This window comes from Nothobranchius furzeri, chromosome 8, assembly GCF_043380555.1.
Source record: "Nothobranchius furzeri strain GRZ-AD chromosome 8, NfurGRZ-RIMD1, whole genome shotgun sequence".
NCBI classification, from domain to species: domain Eukaryota; kingdom Metazoa; phylum Chordata; class Actinopteri; order Cyprinodontiformes; family Nothobranchiidae; genus Nothobranchius; species Nothobranchius furzeri.
Genome location: NC_091748.1, coordinates 65,813,813 through 65,829,880, shown reverse-complemented (window position 1 = coordinate 65,829,880; position 16,068 = coordinate 65,813,813). Strand labels below are relative to the sequence as shown.

Below are 16,068 nucleotides of genomic sequence, written 5' to 3'. Positions count from 1 at the left end.
TCAGCCTGACCCGAACAAAGTCTTGTTATCAGAATCTGACACCATAGCAGCCTTCAAGATGCTAACAACAAACCCGCACGAAGGAATGCAGACAGATGCTGTGAAAACCCCTCCTGGTGGGAGAGTAGCTATGAAGTGCCTTTTTTGCCCTCCTCCCAAATCAATTCCTCATGTTACCCTCTTATCTCTATTAAGGTAGCGCGACTCGGGGGTTGCGAATGACCACAGTCACCAATTCTTGTCATGTGTCTTGCCCATGTATGTCTGATCTCTGAATTGTGTGTACTGAAACTCTAATTTCCCTCTGGGATTAACAAAAGGGGAAAGGATCAGGCAGTTCATGGGGACAAAAGGGAACAAGGATCAGGCAGCCCATGGGGACAAAAGGGGACAAGGATCAGGCAGTCCACAGTCCATGGGGACAAGGGGACAGGGATCAGTTAGTCCACAGTCCATGGGCTTAACAGGGCACCGGTGAGGGGATAAAAGGGCATATCTCCGCCGGCCATACAGTTCAGTTCATGGGCACGCGGTTCATGTACGAGAGTCCATAGTTCGCAAGCGCTCATTGGCTTATGTGGTCCCAAGATTCCCCCCTTTTTGGTCAAAAGGGTGGATTAGGACAGTCTTTGAGCTAAAACAAGGACTCACTTTGTGAAACTGCAAGTTATAGTTAGCATATATTTGTTTCCTCTTGCCGATTTGGGAACCGGTCCAACCCAGTCGATCTGCAGGTGGGACCAAGGGAAGGTTATTCCCCTGCGATGCAGTGGTGCTCTAGCGAGCGGCTGGGAGGGTTGAAACTGGGCACAGATGGGGCAGCCTTGGACTTACCTGTGTACATCCTTGGGCATCGACGGCCAATATGCTACTTCTGTCAGTGACGCGAGAGTAGCTTTTGCTCCGCGGTGACCTCCAACCGGAGTGTTGTGGGCGTATGCAAGCATTACTCCTCTGTGGTCGAGTGGAACAACCCAGCGCGGCGGGCTGTGGTCGTCACGCATGTAAACTAACAAATCGTTTTGTAGTTTCAGGTGCGCGAGCTGACGATGCATTTTCACCAAATCTCTGCTTTCGCCAGTAGGTGGTGACGGTTGTTCAGGCATCGGGCCCTTGAGGAGAAGCTCGCGGATGAGCTTCAGGTCAGGAAATTGTTCCTGCATGGTGACTAGGTCCACGTCCTGTGGTTTTCTGCCTAGAAACAAGGGTACCCCAACATTCTCAGGTTCGCCTGCCTATTTAGCATGGCGACGAGTAATCGCGCAGACCTAGTGAACGGCCTTGGGTGGAAGCCACTCATCTTTGAATTCCCAGCAGGTTCCCTGGTCAGCACCGAGCTTAGCAAGGCGGTCAGCTTCGTCATTACCATCTTTCTCTGGACCTAGGGTCCTGGAGTGACCTTTGACCTTTTTCCAGTAGACCATTATGCCTTTCTCGGTGGTGAGCAGATCACACGCTAGGAATAACTCCGAGTGTTTCGCGTCTTTGTTCCTGGCGTTTTTCATGTGGTTCTCCTTCCAAATGGGGAAGTGAGAAATGAAGCTGTGTATAGCGTAGTTTGAATCCGAGCAAAGGACGATTTGAGTAATGTCCAAGGCTGCCGCCTGCTGGAGGGTTATCAACACTGCAGCGATTTCAGCGTACTGACTAGACTTTTGGCCCAACCGGTAGTGATTTGGTTGCTTGGTGTCACAGTCTACCCAAACGACTCCAACCCCAGCACGGAGCTGGCCTTCGTGAAGGTAGGCACATCCGTCAGTGTAGACTTTCGGAAGCTCTTGGCAAACATTCTCATCAAAGTAGCGATGATTGGATGCGGTTGGGTAGACAGCGGCAGGTGTGTCCAGGGGGCCCATGATGGAGTCAGAGTCAGAGTGCTGGCAGCCTGCTACACACTTAAAACTGCTGGGTTAAAAATAACCCAATTTGGGTTGTTTTGTAACCCAGGTGCTGGGTCAAAAAGGGACCGACCCAGTGCTGGGTTATTTTAACCAAGCAGGGTTGGGTTATGAGTTTGACCCAGCTTATTGGGTTATGCTTTCTACCCAATGGGTTAAAATGACCCAACTGTATAGTTAGGACTACCCAAAACTGGGTTAAAAATAAAACCCAACTTCTGGGTTATTAAATTACTAAATCTTGGGTTAAAATGACCCAATTTTATAGTAAATACAATACAATAAATAAAATACAAATTGAATAATTCAATAAAACAAAATGAACATGTCTCAGTCAAATCTTTATCACAAAAATTATGTTAATTTTCAACATACATAGATAACAAATAAAGTTGCATTTTCTACTTTCTCTAAACATGCATTCATATTCATACTTGTTTTGTAAATGACTACTAATTGCATTTTTTAATGACAAATATTAAACATTCCGTAACTTGTAATGTCTTAAACATGTTAAACAACTTTAATGGAAGAACTGTAGTGAAGTAAATGTCCATCAACACCCATCACTCACCTTAATGCTTTAGTCAGCAGAACATCAACCTTACTACATGAGCCTCACAGCATTTGATTCATGATGCAAAGATAAATGTCTGAATAAACCCCCAAATCTGTGCACGTGGTTTTGGATAGTTGACATCAACACAAAAAAATGTTTAAGAACAGATGGGTATTCAGTTCCATTGATGATCAAAAATTCTTGGGAACATTGTTGGTCTTCTGCAGCCATAAGGACATGTGGTGCTCCACTGTGGTCCCATTCAGGTTCTTCACCAGACTGGTTCCAGTCTAAGTTGAGGGGGATAGAGGAAAAAAAGAACAGATTTAGGCATAAAGGTTATGATTTCACAAACAGCTGTTGAAACATATTTGGAGTGGGCTGTGAATGATAACTGAAGTAAAAAAATAACAGAACTTACTGGTTGGAAGTCAGTGAAGGCCTGCTGAACCTCTGCTTGGTCGGAACGCTCTCCTTCAACTTGTATGGCACAGTTTGGAGAAGCACTGGCAGCAACAACAAAGTCACATCCACCCATTTGTCTGTAAAATTGAAATGTGTTACATTATTCACATGACTGTAGCATAAAGGCCCTCTGCTGTTAGCAGGGATGCTACCACTGGTATAAAATAGCCAGAAGGCCTAACATCCCCCAGTAGAGCCTCACTATGTCAGGGAGTGTGGACAGAAGATCACAACATTTTCCAGAGCACTTGTGCTGCATATTCTGTGTTACATTCTATCTAAAACATATCGATGCTAGGAAGCTAAGTAGCCAGCTACCTAATCTAAACTATGAGTCGGTTGTCTTGAACAGACAGGCTAAAAATCAGTTACTTTATCAACTACATGTCCAGTTTTAATGAAATTAATCTTTAAACTCTTTATTAGTAACGTCTAGCCTTGTCCTAGCACTAGCTTGGTGTTCTGACCATACTTGACCTTGTAGGAGACAAAAGCTGTGTACGTGAGGTTCAACTTGCTGTTTTTCATCTTTGTGGGCCAAAAGGTTCACCATCCTGTTTTTCAGTCCAACTTGTGTAACTTCCAGCTAACCTTGAGCTCTCTGACCATATTGGAGATAACAGGGCTCGTCAACCTCTGGGCTGGAGGGCGCGTTGACCATATTGGGAAGTGTAAACATCACCCCATCCTCTCTCAAAGGACTGTGGGAGTAACAATATAAAATAAGCCTGCATCTTCGTGGCAGGAGGGCTTTTGCAGAAGGATTCCAGCCGAGGCATTTAGTACCAGGCTACAGGCTGTCCCATGAGCTTTTGGTGATGTATTGATGAATTGTGCAAATAAATGCCCCACACTGTGTTTGGACAAAACGTGTCTCTCTCTTGTGTTTTGATAAGGCAAAAGAACCACAACCTCAATGTCGTATCCTTGGAGCACCATCAACTACGTCGCAATGTGGCTGTTCGACACTCTTCCTTCACACATTTGCTGGCTGTTTAGGAAGGTGACGGGCTGATGACACGTTTCAGTGATCACTTTCTGTCCTCCGATGTAACTACGAAAGGGTTCGACTGCCCAGACTGTAGAGAGGAGAGCTCTCTCGCAGTCTGAGAACTGGAGTTCCACCTTGCTCAGAGGCTTGCTGGCGTATGCCACGACTCTCATGTCCTGATTGTGTCTCTGCTTCAAAGCCGCGCTCAGGCAGTGAGAGGAGAAAGAAGCCTCAATGTAGAACTCTTTATCCTTGTCTGGGTAAGCCAGACAGGGTGCGGACGCCAATTTCTGTTTTAGGAACTGGAAGGAGAGTTCTTGGGGTCTGTCCCACACGAACGGTGTGTCGTTCCGAAGCAGCTCAGTGAGGGGCCTTGCTATTTCAGCGTACTCCTCAATGAACTGCCTGGAGTAGTTGCAGACTCCGAGGAAGCTCCTGAGTTCAGTCAGATTAGCTGGGGCTTTGATGTCCTGAATGGCCCTAATGCGTCCCGCTTGGGGCTCGACTCCATTAGGGCCCACCAGCAGTCCAACATACTCCAGTTTGGTTCTACACCACTTTCCTTTGAGAATTGCCAATTTAGCTCCGGCGGCAGCGAGTTGCTGCAGCACATGGCGGAGCTCGGCCAGGTGCTCCTCGAAGGTTCGACTCCTCATCAAGATGTCGTCGACATATATGAGGTTCCCTCTGGAAGCAGCATCCGACATGGCTTTGTGGAGGAAAATGTTGAACTCAGCAGTTGAGTTAGAGTAGCCAAAGGGGCAGCGGTTCCAAGTATATTGGCGATTTCCAAAGGAGAAAGCCAGTTTATACTGGTCCACCGGCTCAACCTTCATGGTCCAGAAACCGTTGGCTACATCAACCGTAGAGAAGAAACGAGCATCTCTAAATCTGGCTAGCTCTTGGTCTAAATGGATCATGGGCCACTGTGAGAGAGGTACTTGTTTGTTCAGTACACGATAGTCTATGGTGAGACGCCATTTCCCAGTCTGTTTCAGAACCAGTCAGATGGGAGAGTTATAAGTGGAGTTACACTCTCTGATGATGCTTTTCTCCTTCAGCTGATCGAGGATCTCCTGGATCAACTCATAAGCAGCGAGGGGAATCTTGTACTGGCGTACAAAAGTAGGAGGGGCATTCGGGTTCGTTGGAATGCGAACCATGTGTAGGTCTGTGAGTCCACAGTCCAGGGAGTCCCTGGATAAGACGGACTGAAACTCATAGAACAGGCTTCTAAGCTCTGCTCTCTGCTCCTCTGATTCCAGCGCATCCGCTTTGTCAAGCTGCTGGCTGATTTCGGCCTCAAAGCCGGCATAAGGTTCAGAGGAGGAGGGTCTCTGGTGGTCCGGGCTTTCAACCGGTGACCCAGATGGCTAAATATTTATTGCAAAAACCGTTAGACACTGACTGCTGTTAGACACTGACTGCTGTCAATATCTAAGGTTGCGCTGCAAATGGGTTCCTCAGGAATGGCTTCATGCCGCTTAATGGTAATCATTTGTGAGGGGAAAGTACTAAATGTATCTGCCCCAATCTGTCTGTCGTTCACGAACAAGGGAAGTTGTCCGATCACGGGGACTGAAAGTTCGAAGTCATGGAAGGAGCTATCTATCAGCATGCCCAAGGGCTTCCCCCACTGGCAGGTGGACGGGACTCCGGGTCGGATTTTCGACCAACAAGTAGACAGAACGATTGTTCAGCTCCAAGAGGGGCGTGCCACAGACGGCCAAGTTGAGCTCCAAGAAATGCGGTGATGGCTGGAAGAAGGCTTGTGTGCCTGACAGCTTCTAATGCTTCATCAGAGTCAGACGAACAGGCATTTCTTTGACCTGTGGAGGTAGAACTGTGCTGGCCTCAACCACTGCTCGGCAGACCTGTGGAATGGTCTGCCCGGACAGCAAGTGCTCATGGCCTTCTGGGCGAGGCTCAGGTGATGGAGTGGCACGGGCCCAAAGAACTTGATTGCAAGTGTCCAGCTGGGCACCTAGTCGAACCAGCAGGTCTGCTCCAATGAGTGTAGGTGGGTCAAGCTGTGGTATGATGCTGAATGTATGTGTGAGCTGTCTTGCTCCAAGCTGGATAGTCAGAGAGCAGACCTCTGGCGCTTTCAGGAGCCTCTGTGGCCAAGTAGCTGACAAGAGCCGGTGGCTACGTGTCACACTGACCAGCAGGGGGTCCTTCTGGCCCAGGTGTTCAAGCGTCTGTTGGCTGATGGCTGACTTTTCTGACCAAAGAGCAAGGCGAGCATCTGAGATGTGGGTGCAGTTGATGGTGAGACCACCAACTATGTGTGGTGCATATGGCTGCAGGCTGACGTTCTTCAGCGAGCAGAGAAAAGACGCATGTGTGCGGAGAGGGGTTCCAGGAGCGGTTCGTGCCTTTGCAGGCGGACATCGTCTGTAGGAGCCGTAGGGAGGGGCATGACCTTGGAACAAGGGTTTTGCGGCTCATTTAGGCTGATTTCAAAAATGGAGGATGGTCGGCTGCTATCCGGGTTCCAGGGCTTAGGTGTGTCCACTTGAGCCCAAAGTTGATCCTTCTGGCAGTCGATGAGGGGAGCTAGACGTTCAAGCAGGTCCTGACCAATGAGAAGTGGTTCAGTGTCTAGCTGGCAGACATAAAACGGGTGAACCAGAGTCATGTCTTGGAAGGTGATGTCCAGCCACACCCGGTTAGTGATACACTCCCGGGTCTGGGTGTAGCTGGTGATTTTCAGGTCGCAGGGTTCAACGGACTGGTTTCCCGAGCGACCCCAGGGTGTCGGACACGCGATTGAACAGTGTGGAGCACATCAGGGTGATTTCTAAGCCGGTATCCAGCAGAGCATCAACCTGTATGCATCCACCTACATTGGTGCTACAGTACAAACGGCGAGCATGATCGTGGTTTGTTAAGTCACCAAGGAACTTCAGAAATTTAGTATCAGGTTTCTCTGGGGGGTAGATTTCAGGAGACTCCTGTGATCTACCAGTAGTGTTCCCCCAGCTGATCGGGTAGGTCCTGGCCACTCTGGGGGATTGAGCCACGCCTAGTCATGCGGACGGTGGCTCTGGGTCTGGCTTCTTAGAAGAAGACTTTGGTGCTGGGGTCTCATCTGCAGATTTCAGCTGTTCCTTCTGTTCAGCTAGGAACCGCTGAAACATTTCCTGGATGTCGGCTTTGGTCAGGGACTCACCCACTGACTCGTGTTCGGGACCTACCTGTGGGTGGCACTCCTTAAACCTTCCATTGTTCCGACCTGCTTGCCATTGGTTTTGGTTGGGCCACTTCCTGTCTGATTGTCCAGACCTAGGTGGCTGCCAATCAGCACCCCCCTTTCCCTGTGGAGGAGGTTGGGACTGCTTTTGCGGTTTAGCGGGTCTAGGTTTAGCAGATTTTGGTTTCGTGGGTGGAGCTTCTGTGCCCTCCAGCTCCAAACGCGGCTCGGCGTCGGGAGCTAGGTGCATGACGCGTTGATGTGCGTCAGGCTTGTGGGGCTTCCCGCCTGCTTCCCAGGCCTGTTGAACGTATCTCCTAATCTCCTGCAATGTTAGTTTTTTCATTGTACAATACATTGAGACTTCGGAGCGAACACACTCGTGCAAGTTGTGAATGAAGAGGGATCTGAAGGCAGGGTCTCCCTCGAGCCCAGGGGCGTTTCGACCTTGGAAATAAGCACTTTTGAGTCAGCGATAATACTCTCTGGGGGGTTCATTCCTTTTGTGTTTGATGGAGAAGGCCCCCATTGTAGCTGACGCAGAGTCGGCATACGTAGAGTATTCATCCCTCAATGCTCGGCAGAGAGAGGAGTACTGATCTCGGGTGTCAGGTGGTAGAGTTTCCATGAAACCATGCACCGTCCTAGATGTGGTTTTCTAAATTAGCTTGAGCTTTTCCCTTGAAGAGGGTGCTGGAAGATCAAGCAGACAATGTTCTATCTCCCTGAGATAGTCGTCGATGTTGGACTCACTGGTGTTAGGATCAAAGCGTTCTATGTCCTTAGCTAGCGATTCAATTTGACGTACACAGAGTCGTGACTCACGGTACGGTGTGTCATCCTCTGACCCTGACCCACGGTCTGTCTCAGAGTGCGCTGGATATCGTTGGTGTGTTCTGGGCCCCCAATGCTGATTCCTGGGGCCCAAATCGGGGTCCGGCACATTGTGGTGGGCTGCTGGCATGTTACGTGGGTGTCTTGGGAGGTCCTCCTCCCGGGGCCCGTCTGCGTGGTGCAGCCTGTGTCTTTTAACTGGGGCTTCTGCGTAATATGCTTTGTCCGGGTATGGACTGGCGTAGGATGCTTTGTCAGGCAGCTGGTTACCGGCATGCTGAATACCGGAGTAGCTAGGATGGGTGGGTGGCTGAAGTGCAGGGGTATACTGTGCATAACCCCAATAGGCACCTTGCACCCGTTGTGGACTGGGGGAGTGGTCTAAATAGAGGTGCCACTCGGCTGGTCGACTTCTCACTGAATGAAAAGGCCGTGAAGATGAGGGTGGTGGTCCAACCGGGGGTCCGAGGGTGGACTGCCCTTGGGCCCTAGGTGGTCCTGAGTGCCCTATAGAGTGTGTAGGGAACGGGGCCGAAGGTTGGGACAGATTAGCTTCATCTCTCCCCTACGGCATGCATCCGTCCAGAGAGTCCAAAACTACATACTGTTGATTATTGTACGAGGATGTATCCGGAGGCATGCTGTGTGTCTTCCTGACCTCAGGTACCTTGGAAAGAGGTGGCCTACCTTTACTGCGGGACGACTGTCCCTCGCTTCCTCTGGTGGAGAAAACCAATTGCTCTTTGCCGATCATCCTGGGCGGACCCAAGTCGGCTCTGCCGGTTTGCTTTCGTACCGGCGTGGGGGAGGACTCTGACTCAACCTCAGAGTCGTGGTGTACCCCCCCCCCCCCCCCTTCCCACTGTCCGTTCTCACCAGTAGGTGGGGGCGGGGTCTCCTCCCCATCTTCCCCAGAATTGGTTCTGGCGTCGTCGTCCTCGTTGTCCTCCACCAGCCTTCCATTTCACTGTTTTTCAGCTAGCATACTCTGGAGTTCTATTATCTTCTGATCACGTCGAATTTCTCTCTGATGGAGGAGAAAGACTCTCTGATGGAGGAGAAGGGCTAACTTAGCCAATGGAACCTGGACTAGCGAACTACCATCTGGGTTCTCTATTTAATACATCACAGCGTCGAGCTCCTCGCTACACTGTTCTTCAGTGAGGCCCCTAACGGGGTAGTCGGATTCCCGGGTGATTCCAACTAGTTTGGACAGCACTTGTCCAGAGAATAGGCTAGGTCCATAGTCGTTAAAAGTGCTATTTATTCCTTCAGAATATTAGCAAACTGTGTTATCAGTCTTTGATTGAAGGTTTTAGTTAGTTTTCATTAGCCACTGTGAGTTAAAGTTGCCAAAATAACAGTTGGTCTAATCTAAAAGGTTAGCCAGAATAACTGTCTTACACACTCACTTTAAACAAGCACTGAGTTATTGGTGAGAGCTTTGATGCAGCTTCTAGGTTTCTCCAAAGACCAAATGGTCACTTTCTGTCCTGACCGGGCTGGTCAGGAGAGGGAACCAAACACTGCTCAGTGAAATCAGCACCGATCTGTTGCCAACAGCTGGTTCAAGGCTGAACTCTGGTTATTTTAATCCAAGCTCTATCAGAAACCCAAAAGATTTGTTTGTGTTGTATAAAATAATCTGCTGTGTATCGCAGCCTCACACGGGTTGCACCATTTATGTTGTGATTATTAGTCAACAAATAATTTGTAAACTTTTACTTACTTTTTGGATTCTTCAATAAAATTCGTAAATATGGAAATATTTACCCATTTTATTACGTAATTAGGACATCCGGAGATATGCCTCGGGGCACCACCCTTTTTAACAAGGGAAAATGAATCCAAAACCTCTTATCAGTCTGTCTTAAAGTTAGTAAAATTCATTAACGAGCAGCAGTCATAAATTCATATAACACCAACAAACTCACTTGAGACAAATGCTTAATTGGCCATAACATTTATTAACTAATATACCCACTTCAGCTCCTTCCAAAGTGTTAGCTAATTAATATCAACCAACCTATTTTATCAACAAACAATGAAATAATGAAATAAATGCAAAAACAATCTAATCCAAGGTGGAGTGAGATCTGAAACCCAAAATGGCTGGTTCTTTTGTCTCTACCTCAGATGTGTGTGTGTGTGTGTGCGTGTGTGTGTGTGTGTGTGTGTGTGTGTGTGTGTGTGTGTGTGTGTGTGTGTGTGTGTGTGTGTGTGTGTGTGTGTGTGTGTGTGTGTGTGTGTGTGTAAGTTTTCTCTAACTTTCAAACAGTCAGTGGCTTAACTTTCACCTTAACTCAATCAAAAAAACTTCAAAACCGCTTCACAAAGAATCAGGAACCAAAACAAAACAATCAGTCAAAGGCAAATGAAATATCTAAAACTGCCAATGCTGTGGCCACAGCTTAAAACAACTCAGATATTACAATGAAAGAAAAGATCTTACTTCAAGATGGTCTGGATGACGTATTTGAAGCGATCACGCAGTCGACCGCTCCTTCTGAACTATAGGAGAATGGGAGAGGAAGATAGATAAAGGAGGAAACAAGAAAAAAAAACTCTTCTCTGAGCGAATTCAAGGCGTCCCTCGGCAATCGCGCTGAGCAGATGTGATGGTTTTCCGCTGCTTTTCCGTGGCTCGGCCTCTTGTCATGCGTCCGGAACCGTAGCAGAGAGCGATCTCTTCACAACAGTTGAACTCTGGACAAAAGAGGACTAATTTTCGTTTTGTCTCTCTTTTATAGACTCGGCTGTCCGGCGGGCTGGACTCTGTGTGGGTTCCAACTCATGGAGAAGGGTCTGGCTGCGGCCGCTGTGGAGCTCCACAGTAACCGGAAACACGTGACCTACACAGTAGCCGGAAGAACGTGATCACCACAATGGCAATAAACACACGGATACCGCGGACATCTTGCAAAGGTTGGGACAGTCTTTCTTAAATAAACTCGCCGTTAGTGATTTCATAATTCTGGTTTTCTTACAATGATCATGTTGCCACCTTTTTTTGCGTTACAACAACATTCCTTCTTATTTAATTGTTTTTTTTCCCATCGTGCTCCATGGCAGAGAAACACACAGATATGCTTTTTCCTGGGCCTGGTTTAAGAAAGAGAGTTGGATTAACTGCTTCTGTGGGCGAGAAGAAGAAAAAACACGTTTTGCATTAGAGTATGATTTATTGTTGGCGTCAGAGATGCAAAATAACGAATACTTCAATACTGTACTTAAGTAGAATTTTCGGGCATCTTTACTGCTGTACTTTTTTGTGCCTACTGTATACTTCTTTATACTTCTACTTCTCACATTTTAGCACGCGTGTCTGTACTTTGTAATCCGTACATTTGTAAATCAGCCCCCCGCACGCGTGCTTTGGACGCAAGATTACTTCAGGATTTTGTACATAAATTATATTTTATACCCTGTAATTCTTACTTCCACTTGACTAAAAAGTCGAGTCAATGCTTCTACTTTTATTTGACTATTTTCAAACAGAGGTATCTAAACTGTAGTAAGGAACGTGTGTACTTTTGACACCTTAGGTTAGCGTCAACACCGTACATTTCGTCACAAACAGATTTATATATTTATCAATACTTGTATTCGTTATTCTATTCTGTACAGCTTTTTTATTGCCCAGATTTTAGTTAGCCCCTGTTCAATTGACTGTTATATGTCAATAGAAACATATCTCACAAATGAAAGTGTCTTGTAAAATGTTTGTTTTTTTCAAGAAGTTTCCTCCCAAATCTATTACATGCAAACTGTAATGTGTTATTTCTGCTAAAACCTGAACTTAAATGTGTATATGCTGTTTATCTGTTTTTCTCTCTGTTTTAGATGCACATATCAATCTGGAATTCGGGCTTAAAGCCAGAATTGCAGGAATGCAACACGTGTTGCAGAGGACTCTTTCACTGCCCTCTGTGCCCCACTTCCAGCCCTACTGTCAGGGCAAAGATTGAGGAGCATCTAAGTGTGCATATAAAAAATGCTTAGCATTTCAAAGGTATGTTTGTATTAAATATACTTTATAGTTATAAATATGCACTTTTTTAAGCACATCTGCAGTATATTTGTTGACTTAAAAGTTGCTGTTGACATTGTACAGTTCAGTGCATTCGTCTGCCACAAAACAGCGTTTTTATAAAATATATTTTATTTACTTTTCACCACTTTTCTTGACATAACTTTTGTGATCCATACCATTTTGCTTTCATTATTGAGGTTGGCTTGGATGTTTTTGTTAACATGTACAATCTGATTGTTAGATAAATTGATTGCATTCTATACAACTACATTTAAATTACATCTGTTTCTTTGTTTGTTTTCTCCTACAGATACAATGATTTGCCGGTGCAGGCTGCCTTGTAGGACAGCAGGACACTTTCACTGCCCTGTCTGTAAGATTACAATCATACGGCGTGGGGATATGGCAAGGCGGCATTATCAGGACTGCTCCCCGTTGAACTCTCCGAGGAGACCCGTATTCCTCCAGCAGTACACTTCGAGGAGCCCCGTCTCCCCCCCAAGGTTTGTCTTTGGTATCTGAACCATTTTCTGAATCTTTGGTAGAACATTCATATGCTCTACCCTCTGTGTTCAACAAAACTGCAGCTGATGGAAAGTCCATGAAACCGACATGCCCTCACTGTGGCCTTACTCTTCGTACCAAAAACTACAAGGCTCACATGATGAGGAAGCACTCCAACCAGTCAATAGATGTTTGCCTGGCCAGCCATCTGCAGTGTGTTTGTGTAGATGAAACTACAGGGTTATTTGCTGTGCAGAGAACTGGCCATGGGTTTTCTGTGCCAGTTCACGTTCAGAGGAAAACATGGGGGATGTCTCACGATATCAGATGTGAGCTGGAGGAATGTCAGCAATATCAGTTGCTGGCCCAGCGGAGCGGACTAGGCTTCAGTTTATGTGAGCACCTTCGCTCACTAGATTACTGCCGAGAAACTGTGAAGGAGGTTTTTCTTCAAGAGCACATCGTGATGGAAATGGTGGACCTTAAATGTTTTGGAGAGGCCAAAGCTGCTACATGCATAAAGAGACAGAAAGCTGCCCAGATGGCACATGCTCCACTTTGTGTGAGGGTGGATTTTGGTGGATCCTCTACACAGATCTGTTTGTCTGTATTTGAGCCGGAAATACACAGTTTCTGCCGTCTTGGCAGAATATTTGTGACTTACAATGCTCTGAGGAACACCTCGCATTGCGCTTGTGCAAAGCCACGGATATCATGTCCTCATAAAAACATAGCTAAATGGCATCTCTTCCAGACACAGAGAGACCTCTTCAAATCAACTGTACCACTATCATCAGGCACCCCATCACAGATGACTCAGGAGAGTTCTTCCTTTGAGGACAATGCTGCAGTCGAAAGGAGTATACGCTATATTTTTAAAGAGAAAAAAATTCCTGTATCTCTTCCAGAAAATGTCATCTCACAGAAAATGGATCATCAGAAACAGCTCTTTTCTTGTGAAACGTTGTGCCAGGTGTGCCCAGAGCACCCAAAACTTGATGAGGCTGTTCTAATTACCAATAAAGCGAGGATTGTCAGCATGATGGGAGTGATTGAGAGTAAGTTTTAATGAATAAGATTAAACATCAGTGTGAAATAATCAGTTATAATTGTTCCTATACTAATGTTTAGACATTAACGTGATTTGTCTTTAACAGATGTTTCAACACACCATAGATTGTGTCCTCAGTGCCACATGGTCTGCAGATACCAGGAGTGGACAGATGGGCTTCACAACTTTGACAACCACGTTGTTTTGTCTCTTGAACTCTGCCTTTTTCTGAGAGAAAATCTGCAGGTGAGGTTCACAAAAATAAAATGTACTCATCTGAAGATTGCTTTAAAAATGTGTTTGTGTCATTATGATATGTTGGTGCCCAAATTTAAATATCTGTGTAATCATAGTCTTCTTCACCCTATTGTCATATTACAGAACCGTGTATCAGCTTCAAGGGTCATTGACTCATTGGAGGGCTTAAGAAGAGTGAAGTTTCCTTCTAGGGATACCATTTTTCATGCTTATTTCCATTTTGAGGCTTTGACTGACACAGACTACATGTACTCCTGCATAAACTGTGGGTTTCACCCCCCTGTGGTAGTTATGGACTTACACAGAAAAGGGGTGTTCAAGTTAGCAGGTAAGTTTAATGTACATTTGTGTTCATAGTTCATTGTGTACATTATGTGCGTGTTCTTATGAGTCAATTTATTATAGTGAGTGACCTCAAAGCCCCGGAAGACTTCAATGGTGAACATGACATTGAAGGTTTTTGGAACTCTGTTCACGTGGAAATGATAAGCCGTGGGTTTTTTCCAAGTGAGTGATGGCAAAAACTTATTGAAAGTCATTCAGTGTTTTAAAGTAATTTAGATTGTAATTAAAAACATGCCATTTTCTGTAGGCGGCACGAAGAATCCATTTTCAGTTCCACCAAGTTACACGTCCTGGGCACCATGGATCGGGAATGAAACTCGAACAAGTGACATTGTGCTTAACACAGAGTTTCAAAAAGTAGGAATAAGCTCTTCACATGAAGCAAAGCTTAGCGGTGTCACAGAAGACCGTCTGTTGGATGAACTCGCAAAACAAAAGGTAACATTGCTTTTATGTTTTCAGAAGATGTGACATAAAGTTCAGGGGTTGTTCCATTTACATTTTTCCCTAATTACTGTCAGGTTGGAGTGGTAAGAAAATTGTGTAAAGCATGCAACATCGACTCCAAAGGCTCCCGCTTTGATCTCATCACCAGACTGAGGGAGAAGATGAAGAGCAGGCAGACATATGATAAGGTGTTTCAAAGCATATGGGGTGCCTCTGGTAAGCATCACTTAGTGATTATTAGAAGTAGCATTAAAATATGTCATTACAATCACAAACAACTTTTTAAATCTTTGCTTGCAGGAGGATGGTCTGTAATACTATGTCCACATGGCATTGTATACAGTGTATACAGTGTTAGATTTAATCTTCGTGCTGAAAGTCCCCGGGATTTTGCTGACCTTCTCCTGTCCTGGAAGCACATGCCAAACGTCTGTGTTTACGATTTTGCGAGGAGTTTGGCGGCACACACCAATTTGCGGGTTCCTGATAAACTGCCATTTCACCCACATGAAGGTCGACTGGCTGAGCCCACTGAGGAAAATGTCAAGGCTGCACAGGATGGAAGCCTGAAAGTGAATCTTCCATGGCTACATGAAAGGATGGATAGTGTAAATGAAGATCCTCATCTGGTCACTGGATCATCTGACCATTATGTCCTGTATGACAGATTTCATGAGGGAAATACAAAAGATCCCAAGGACAAATTACGCAGAATTCAACTTGTCCCAGAGCTGAAAGGCTGGCTGAACAGTCAAGTTGTTGAACAGTTCTTTGCAAACATGAGGAAAAGCAATTACTTTTTAAGTAACATGAGTCCATCCACACACGTTTTTATGATGAGAAATATAACTCATCATTATAACAGTTACCAACAAGAAACTTCTGGAGAGGCAGCTAAGACATGGTCGACTTGGAAAGATCAATATCTCATTGTCGGCACTGGCTCAAGCTGTCGTAGGTAAGTACACGCATTGTCTCATGACCAGAACGCTACCATTGGTCACATGTTAGATTTGTTCCTATCTGTGTGTTTATATTGTTTTCTTTGTGTACCTAGCCCCACAGGTGTGCAGTAAACCCAGAGAAACCACAGAAACGGTGTTGAACCCAGCACCTTCAATGTCTGGTGACAATGGTAAAATGTCTTATTTTGAATAGTGATTGTCATATATAGGTGAAATAATAATCTTGCATTCATTATCTTGTTGTAAACGAACTTATCTGCTGTTTCAAATGAATTTCCGTCTGTTAACAGTGTTTATTTTTCTTGCATTTGTATGCATTTAATATGCATTCTATGCAGTGTTTTGTCTGAAACCTGTTAAAGTCCCTACAGATCCTCAGGAAGGAGTTGACAACAAGAAAGCCAATAGAAGGTCAACAGATGCAACATTTCCTGACCTGTGTGGACCAACGTGCGAAGCTCTGACAAAGCCTGAGAACATTTTGGCCAGCCGTTCATCGTGGTGTTTTTTACCGCACCCTGG

The 16,068-nt window shown here is 45.8% G+C and overlaps 1 protein-coding gene across 2 annotated transcripts; it reads left to right on the top strand.

Moving 5' to 3' along the window:
* The first annotated feature begins 3,641 nt into the window (after nt 1-3,641).
* On the top strand, nt 3,642-16,057 carry LOC129161161 (HMG domain-containing protein 3). Of its 2 annotated transcripts, none has more exons than XM_054738232.2 (13): nt 3,642-3,925; nt 10,694-10,868; nt 11,787-11,955; nt 12,287-12,479; nt 13,389-13,538; nt 13,638-13,777; nt 13,913-14,117; nt 14,195-14,296; nt 14,382-14,572; nt 14,656-14,797; nt 14,882-15,539; nt 15,639-15,716; nt 15,918-16,057. In XM_054738232.2, the coding sequence occupies exons 5-12, from the start codon at nt 13,409-13,411 to the stop codon at nt 15,655-15,657; spliced, it is 1,587 nt and encodes a 528-aa protein (XP_054594207.2). In that variant the 5' UTR covers nt 3,642-3,925; nt 10,694-10,868; nt 11,787-11,955; nt 12,287-12,479; nt 13,389-13,408; the 3' UTR covers nt 15,658-15,716; nt 15,918-16,057. The 2 variants fall into 2 exon arrangements, with proteins under 2 accessions (XP_054594207.2, XP_054594206.2); XM_054738231.2 differs by having other exon boundaries at nt 3,643-3,925; nt 15,909-16,048.
* Nucleotides 16,058-16,068: the final 11 nt, after the last annotated feature.

What these genes read in the sequence shown, in the direction of transcription:
- LOC129161161 (XM_054738232.2), top strand. Translation starts at nt 13,409, where the DNA reads ATGGATCATCAGAAACAGCTCTTTTCTTGTGAAACGTTGTGCCAGGTG. An exon ending in CATGATGGGAGTGATTGAGA is followed by an intron (nt 13,539 to 13,637) that starts GTAAGTTTTAAT and finishes TGTCTTTAACAG; the next exon opens with ATGTTTCAACACACCATAGA. An exon ending in TTCTGAGAGAAAATCTGCAG is followed by an intron (nt 13,778 to 13,912) that starts GTGAGGTTCACA and finishes GTCATATTACAG; the next exon opens with AACCGTGTATCAGCTTCAAG.